The sequence below is a fragment of the Zerene cesonia genome, chromosome 23 (genome assembly GCF_012273895.1).
Source record: "Zerene cesonia ecotype Mississippi chromosome 23, Zerene_cesonia_1.1, whole genome shotgun sequence".
Lineage (NCBI taxonomy): Eukaryota > Metazoa > Arthropoda > Insecta > Lepidoptera > Pieridae > Zerene > Zerene cesonia.
The window spans coordinates 2,848,467-2,857,424 of record NC_052124.1 but is presented as its reverse complement, the minus strand read 5'-3'; the positions used below and the strand labels follow the sequence as shown (position 1 = coordinate 2,857,424).

Sequence of the window (8,958 nt, the reverse complement as noted above, 5' to 3'; positions counted from 1 at the left end):
AGTAATAAATGTTATTTGCAGTTAACAATTTTCTTTTTTCTTTATTACAATATTTATGGCAAGACTAGGTATAAGCTAACTAGCTGCACCCCGCACTTTCATCCGCGGTCTCACCCGCGTAAGTCTATATCCCGTAGGAATATTGGGATAAGAAATTGCTTATGTGTTATTCCAATTTGTCATCGGTTCAAAGATTTTGCGTGAAAGAGTAACAAACATCCATACATACCTTCATACATCCATCCATACTTACAAACTTTCTCGTTTATAATATTAGTAGGATTACACTAGATGCATTATATATTTTGATAATAATATTATCTATACTAATATAATGCAGAGAAAAGTTTTTTTGTTTGTTTGTAACCTAAAGGCTAAACTAGTAGTCCGATTTTTAAATTTCTTTCACCAAAAGATAGCTACATTATTTCCGAGTGCTATATATAGGATACTTTTTACTTATCTTCATAGATTTTCATAACCACGCGGACGAAGTCGCGGTTAACAGAAGGTGATTTATAAAGAAACTAGCAAACCCGGCAAACTCCGTTTCGCCACCAAATAAATGATTTCGTTTTTCCTGTTTTTCTGCTGAAATTTTTCCTGAATTTTCTTTGCTATAAACCTCACGGAGCCCGAGACCTTTCCAACGAATGCAAAACCGTGGAAATTGGTTCGTGCGTTCTGGAGTTATAGCGTCAGGAAGGAAAACCCGACTTATTTTTATATAGTAGATATTATAGCGACCTCATTATCTTGTATTTCGTGCCGAAAAAGAGAACAATTTCATATTTAAAAACAACTGACACAAAAATTTAAAAATCGCTTTATCAGACGAGAGTGTATTATATCGGTGTGCCCAATACATTTAAATAGTCGAATGTTTATTCGCATTTAAAATATATATATTTGCAATTAAAATGAATTTGACAAATACAGTTGAAGTATGAATGTGCTTCTTTTCCGGTAACAACTCTCTTACAAGCCATCAGTCACTACGGCACACCATGAGACACTATTTAGCTATCGCACCAACTGAAGGAATAAAAAAATTGTATTTAAAGTAAGTAAACAGTCGTCAATCAGAGAGGATGATTAAATAAGGCTCTCCCTGTGTCATGTCTCCATCCATGTTTCTTTTTTTTGCCCTCAACCATATTTTTTATTAAAATGCTTACTACGGAATATAAATTATAACCGTTCGGTGTTTATCGTCGCTCATTCTTATCTATGAGAATACATTTTTTGTATTTAAAGTACAACACTCCCAGTGTATCCGCGAGTCGTACGCAGTATTTGTGGCGACATGTCTCGTAAGCTCTTGATGTCGTTCTTGCTGCTAGTTGCACTTCACAGTATATTTGTTGTCGGCAAAGGTTTGTTGTTACATAAATATTTTCATTTTTTAGTATTAATAATAATGTCTTTGTCTCTCAGTCTGCTTTTTATGTATTTAAAACGTTTGCTAAATCGCACATGTCTGCATGAAGATCATGAAATTGAAGAATAATTCTTTTCAGAGAAAATCAAAGATGAAACTGTCGAGGATCTGGACGGAGGAGATGAAAACAAAGTGTATCATAAAATTGAGGTTCCAAAGGAATTAATAAACGACTTCTTAGTTTCACTGCAAAACTTCGAAGAGTAAATGTTATTTTTCCGCTCTTCGCTTGTATAATAAATACTTAAATGGTTTTACATTTCTTTTAATAGTAAGATTAAAAAAATATATTGCCGATGGTGGCCTTAACCTGTTAGCTATTTGTAAAATAATCCTAGTAGTACGACATCTTAATACGATCGACGATTTTTCAATTTTTATTAAATATTGCCTAATGTTTACACATACAATATGCTTTGGGTTTCTTTTTTTATTTATATGCTCCTAAATTTTCAAATCCTTCTATGATACATGTTAATTACTACTTGAAATAGGAATATGCAGTGACCAGAATGGAACCGATAGAGACAATTATAACAAAGAACCACACAGACACATCTTAAGAATAATAAATCATTGACAGAAAGAGTATTAGTGTATTAAAATTTTAATTAAAATAAATACGATCTTATTATTGCTAAATTTAAATTTAAGTTTTAAGCATTCAAATCTATACTAATATTATAAAGCTGAAGAGTTTGTTTATTTTTTTGTACGCACTAATCTCAAGAACCACTAGTCCGATTTGAAAAATTCTTTCAGTGTTAGATAGCACATTTATTGAGGAAGGCTATAGGCTATATAATTACCACGGGCAATGTCGGCGGACCGCTAATGCTTTATAAAGGAGATTTTTTTAAAGTAGAAACCCTCGGATTCGACCTGCATTATTATTGTTAAAAAAATAACAAAACCATATTAGAGCCGAAAGTGTCCGCGATGCCTTCGATTGCGAAGCTTTCTGTCTTTATAATATTGATAAATATTTCAATTTCGTTGCTTTCAATCCTTTTCACCTTAAAAGCAGGCAGCTCATTCGCAGAGGCACTACCTCAGCAAATGTTTATGGGAGGTGGTGATTGCCTTCCGTCAGGTGAACCACCAGCTTAATTACCCGCTATGACAAAAAAAAATCTATGCTCAATAGTACAATGCTGATAAGTTTGTTTATTAGAATGCGCTAATGTCAGGTACGAATTCAAATTTTATTTCTCCGTTGGATATACACTCAAACTTAAACTCAAATGTACGTGTTACCTGAGTGCTTTCAGCTAAACAGAGTGGATTTTGTAATTGCCCCTAGCTAGCGTGCACACCACCACTAGCATGCAGACCACGATTTGTCGACCCGCTTTGCCACGTTTATATCTATTTGTCTATCGTGCCCCACGATCTTTCCTAAAATGGCGGCAAATAGATGATTCCTACAAATTTTTACCGAGTTTTGACGAACTTATATATTTCTCGTTGTCGTTTTTAGGGCGAGAAACGATTTCATATTGTTTCCTATGAATAAAATATATTAATATAAAATGGCATTTAATGACAACAACTATGTAACAATTATTTTATGATATTTGAAACATAAAAATGCCATAAAATATACAGAATTATATATTCTTTTAATCTGACAAAAAAGTCATTTTGGTTAAACTTTAGCGGCCAATAAATGAGTTCTGACTGTAACAGTCAGAGTTAATATCAATAATGTGATGTGTTCAAGTCAAAATTCATTGCATTCACTGCATAAATCAGTCAAATGGCTGTAGGGCGTTTCCCACTCAAACAGAAACAAACTACATATATAGGTTTACAATGACTTGCTTGCCTGCATATTCATTATTTATTTATTTATTTATTTATGCTTTATTGTTTTGGAATAATTACAAATTGAGACTTAACCTAGGGAACATTATCACAAGTGGCGGTCTTATCGCTAAATAGCGATTTCTTCCAGACAACCGGTTGTACTGAGAGAAGTTAAAATAGAGGATAGGAGTAGGGAAGAGCATAAATATATATATATATATACAACGAAAAAAAAAAAATAAATAAATAAAATTTCTTATACAAATTTCAATACAGTAAAAATATATATTATATTATCACACATATATACATACACAAATAGATGTAAATAGCTACATACATAAAGATAATGAATATAATAAAAAGTGAAATATAATGAATATACGTACATTGATCTAAGAATGGCAGGAAAAATAATAATTATGAACCATTGTTTTAAAAACATTTAAAGATTGAGCCTTCTTAATTATTATTCATTGTAAATCGTTAAATTTCAGCTGAATTATTGGATAATCAATATTGCATATTAATATAATTAATATTCTGTTAGAGGTGGATTAGACAAGGGCAATGGGTTTCAATTATAACACAATAAGTATCTAATATAAAGCGATTATTTAGTAACCTGTGCCGAGGGTGATTTACTCTGTTAAACAGAGTATGCGTACATGTACAAATACTTATCATGGAATGATAATTGTAGCCGTCCGGTCTTTTCGATACTCATTATTATCGATCGGTAATTAGTTCTTGTATTTAAAGTTAAACTCGCCCGCCCTCAGCGCATTCATAGTGTCGCAAGTTGATCACAATATTTTTGACGAAATGTCCCGTCACATCGTGATATCTTTCATGTTGTTAGTTGCACTTATAAATTTCAAGTTTGCTGCTGCAGGTTTGTTTTATTCAAATATTTTTGTCATTAATTCTTAGACATTTTTGCCTCGTGCCAATTATTGCTCATTAATGTTTTCCTTACATGATGCACATATATATAGCTATTTTTGGTTTCGCACCTAGATACGTAGATAACTGAATCAAAAAATTAATTAGAAGTAAACGTTTTTCCAGCTGAGGAGGTTGATGAGTATCTTGTGAAGCCCGGCCCCGATGGCCAAGATATAGTTGTAAGTAACTCTATAGTACCAGCGAATTTAGTCGATGAGATCGCAGAACAAGTAAAGGAAGAAGAACATGAGGAGTAATTGTTACGCTTTATTCCTGTAATAAATACTTAAATAATGTTGTTGTTTCATTTCATTTATTGTGTGTTGCATATATCTCTTTTTGTGGTTCGTCAATAGACGGGCCAGGATAAGGGCCAATTTTAAACTACTCGTTTGTCTCTGTTTAAATCTATAAGATATATAGTTAGATAGTCTTGAACGCTTTTCTTCAAACGCAAACACCTTGACAACCAACCAGGACAATTAGGACAATATTATATTATAAGCATTAATTTCCGACAAAATTTTTGAGACAAAACGTAGAACAGGAGCTTCACGCACTTGATTTTATTTCCAGTATCAGTTTGACGAGGAACATATAAAAACTTGATTGGGGTTTGTAAAGAACATTAAATAGATAAATAAAACAGAGTCCCATAACATATCTCTTATTTACCCGACTGCGACTGAAGGTTCTTTGGCAGGCCCTATAGCGCTTACCGCTGTAATCATCAGGTGTTGATGTAATCAACAGAATTGTGGTTGGGGAGAGGCCATGTAAATTAAAAAAGTGGTTTATGGCACCCACCAATAAAAAATGGTCAGAAAAAACAAATTTTTCTTCTTACGGTACAGACGGAAATGAAATTCTAAAGCTACAAGAATCCGTGACGCAAATATACTCGAAGACTTCTATTTGTAGATAATAAAATTCATAGGCAAGAAACTTTGTAGTTCGTCATCCTCATCATCATCAGCCCATATATGTTCCCACTGCTGGGACACAGGCCTGCTATGAGGGTTTAGACCATAATCCACCACGCTGGCCATTTACTGCTCGCTCGCCCGGTCTCGAACCCCGACTTATCGATTTTGAAGTCCGAGGTTCTTACTACCGAACCACAACTGCTATATAGCCGCTATTACTATATTTTAATACATAATTAATATGTATAAATAACAATGGTTCCAAAGAACTGTCTTGTGCTTCTTCAGTGAAAAGCACTAATAAACTCTTGAATACTACTAGAAATTCTGTCGTAAAAGCGTATAGCTTGTCCCATAAATGAATATTTTACTTTAGAAGACGAAAAACAGGCATTTCATGTCATATTAATGTCTATCACCTATTCTTGTAAGTAAGTGTTGTAGTGTACTCGTAAAATGTTATTAAATATATACTAGGATGGTATAGTGAAGGTACCAGGAATCTTCTGCTTAATCTAATGGTTAGTCCCGCGCACGAAAATTATCTGCTGCGCTGCCCCATAGCAGAATTCCATAGGACATGATGCTATAAAAGTAGTAGGTATATTTTTACGGTAGAGAGACAAATAACACAATGTAATTATATGGTACAAAATACATATTATGCAAGTAAAATATAATAATTCCATCTAAATAAAGATCCATGTCCAGTACGTATTAAATCTTAATGGTCTCTTTTTTGAATCCTAATGGTCAAGCGTGTTGCTTTTTCTAATGTCACAGATAACAGAAAATACAGATAATTAAGGCGTAACGCCATGGTAGCCAAAATAATCTAATCTTGCCGTATCTACTTCGGTGAGATGCCTAATGTTTCGAACTGTATATTCATCTGAACTGAAGTTAGCAACGGCTGTGTTAATATTGTAGCTTCTCATCTAGTTTCATCCCAAGAAACAGAGTCGATTTCGTAGGAGTATTACGTCCCCGTACGTTTAGAATAATATTTCTTTTAACCCTTTTTACATTAGGAAGGTTAAATTCTACATAATTTGTTTTTTTTTACATTTAACAATAAATTATTTGCTATTATTGGCTCTAAACCAATTGGAGCAAGGTTTAGTTCGTCAACATTTGGCTCATACCTATCAGCATTATATTTTAATGTTGTATCATCTGCAAAGAGTACTATTTCCCACATATCCTGCAAATAATAAGGTAGATCATTAATGTAGACCAGGAACAAAAAAGGGACCCAAAATAGATCACGGTGATCACGGTGAATGCTCTGAAGAGCTGTTCGGAACAATACGAGCTGCTGAATTTCACCACTGTACGACACGCCACAAACTAAAATATCACTGTCACCATCTGGATACGTCGCGATCATCCACAGTGCGCTTTAGGAGGAACTTTTTACCGCGCACTACTCCTCTGTGGAACGATCTACCCGCTTCAGCATTTCTGAACCACTATGACTTGGGTTTCTTTAAGAAAAGAGCGTACTCGTCCCTTAAAGGCCGGTAACACTCCTGCAACTCTCCAGATTGCGTGAACGCCTATGGGCGGCGTTAATCTCCGGTGACGCGCCTGCTCGTTTGCCCGCTATAATATATAAAAAAAAAGATCCCTGCGGAACACGGTCGATTGTGACCGACACACCACTAAAAACCTTTTTATAAAAAAGGTCTGTACCCTATTCTGAAGATATGAAGATATGAGGTTGTGAGCTAAACCTTTAATATCATATAAATTCCGATTCTGTAATAAAGTAGAATGTTCTACACGGTCAAATCTCTTGGAAAGATCACAAAATATCCCCAAAGCGTTTTTTGAGTTTTCCCACGTTTTATATATGTGTGACAACAGAGCCACTCCAGTATCAGCGGTCCAGCGCTTCTTAGTAAAACCAAACTGTTCGATGAAAAGTAAACCATTTCATGCAAAGCACTATAAACACTATATGGTCTACTATGTATACACGCGTAGCACATTTGATTTATTATTGTTATCGGTTACTTATTTAGCCACAATTATTAAACTGCTCAAATTAGTAATGACTAACGAATGGAAAAAAGGCCATGCATTGTGGCCCTTTATCATGAATTTTATTAAAACAGTTTCACCCGCGTAAGTCCGTATCCCGTAGGAATATCGAGGTAAAAAGTTAGCTATATGTTATTCCAGTTGTCCAGCTGTTACGTACCAAATTTCATTGCAATCGGTTGAGTAGTTTTTGCGTGAAAGAGCAACAAACACACACATCCTTACAAACTTTTGCATTTATAATATTAGTAGGATAAGATGGTAAGTTTAAATGGACATAATTTGAAAAGAATAGAGTTTCTTGCCAGCTGTTCTTTGAACCCTGAAGACAAAACACTTTAAGCCATTTGCAACTTCAATAGAGAGTATGGTTTGCGAATAAGCAAGATAAATGTAATAAAATGGCGTAGTCAAGATCCTTGTTTTGCTCCACAAAGACCATCAATAACTCGTACTATTTAAAGAGATGCAGGTTTTGTAAGGTCAGAAAGTACCCGTGAACGAATATCGCATCAGAATATCGACTTAGTTACATGTGTTCTATGACTTCTCGAAAACAATTCATTCTATTAAGTACCCTAAGTAGTACACCTTCTAAGAGACCAGAAAAAAATGTGAGGAATTTTTTTAGTAGGTATGATCTGCAATTTGTCTACCGACAGTTTTTGTAAATAAAATATTATGTAAACTTTTTTTTTTTTTTTTTTTATAGTCGATAGGCAGACGCTTGACCACAATCCCACCTGATGGGAAGTGGAGATGTGGTCTACGTGGGTGCACGTCTACCTAGAAGGTGCCTATTCACCCTGGTTTTGAAGAGTTTTGTTTGAGAGGTTGTATTGGATAGGAAAAATAGTGGCGGGGAGGGAATTCCATTCCTTAGCTGTATTAATGATGAAGGAAGACTCGAAGCGACGAGTTCGAATAGGTGGGATATCAACAATAAAAGGATGGAATCCTTCGGTACGCCTAAACTCAAAAAAATAAGAATTTTTATCAAGTTACAGACGAGTTTAAATACTCACCATGGTTTGGTAATTGCAGCCGTCCGGTCTTATCTATTAACAATTACCTCTTGTATTTAAAGTACAACTCAGCCGGCCTCAGCACACTCCCAGTGTATCCGCGAGTCGTACGCAGGATTAGTGGCGATATGTCTCGTAAGCTCTTGATGTCGTTCTTGCTGCTAGTTGCACTTCACAGTATGTCTGTTGCCGCGCAAGGTTTGTTTTACATAAATATTTTTATGATTATACTAGAGAAAATAATTCAAAAAAAATATATATATATCCAAACCATCTGTTTCATTGTATTTACAAGTTAATCGTATTTGTATTCCAGATTTAGGAATGGATGACTTCGGCGGGGAGGGTGATGGATTGGGTGATGGATTGGGTGATGGATTGGGTGATGGATTGGGTGATGGCTATGAAGGGGTTGGAGAAGAAGGGGTTGGAGAAGAAGGAATGGACGGCGGGTTTACAGCCGATGTTCCAGCCGTATTAATAGATAACTTAATATCGGAGCATGAAAATCGAGAGTAACCATATGTTATGCGTTCCTGTCACAAATGTAAAAATTTTATTCTTTTCTTGTTAGTACAACATAAATACAATGTAACAAATTGTTAATTGGCCTTATTTTTGTTTTGCCTCAACTACAAAAGTATTATAGATTTTCTTTTCAATAAAATACATAATAAATAAATTATTATACCTTTAAACGAGCAATTCTTGTATATATATAATTGGGATCTCGGAATCGGCTCCAACGATTTTCATGAAATTT

The 8,958-nt window shown here is 34.6% G+C and overlaps 1 protein-coding gene and 2 long non-coding RNA genes across 3 annotated transcripts; all 3 read left to right on the top strand.

Annotated features, from left to right (window-relative positions):
• The first annotated feature begins 740 nt into the window (after positions 1-740).
• On the top strand, positions 741-1,695 carry LOC119836312. Its single transcript, XR_005288091.1, has 2 exons — positions 741-1,376; positions 1,521-1,695. It is a non-coding gene; the product is annotated as an uncharacterized LOC119836312 (long non-coding RNA).
• Positions 1,696-3,885: 2,190 nt separating this feature from the next.
• On the top strand, positions 3,886-4,493 carry LOC119836314. Its single transcript, XR_005288092.1, has 2 exons — positions 3,886-4,145; positions 4,322-4,493. It is a non-coding gene; the product is annotated as an uncharacterized LOC119836314 (long non-coding RNA).
• Positions 4,494-8,233: 3,740 nt separating this feature from the next.
• Positions 8,234-8,873, top strand: LOC119836309 (keratin, type II cytoskeletal 3-like). Its single transcript, XM_038361606.1, has 2 exons — positions 8,234-8,393; positions 8,512-8,873. The coding sequence occupies exons 1-2, from the start codon at positions 8,324-8,326 to the stop codon at positions 8,712-8,714; spliced, it is 273 nt and encodes a 90-aa protein (XP_038217534.1). The 5' UTR covers positions 8,234-8,323; the 3' UTR covers positions 8,715-8,873.
• Positions 8,874-8,958: the final 85 nt, after the last annotated feature.

Bases quoted from the DNA above. Each gene is read 5' to 3' on its own strand.
- LOC119836309 (XM_038361606.1), top strand. From the start codon at position 8,324: ATGTCTCGTAAGCTCTTGATGTCGTTCTTGCTGCTAGTTGCACTTCAC. The intron at 8,394-8,511 runs GTTTGTTTTACA...TTTGTATTCCAG, and splicing joins TATGTCTGTTGCCGCGCAAG to ATTTAGGAATGGATGACTTC.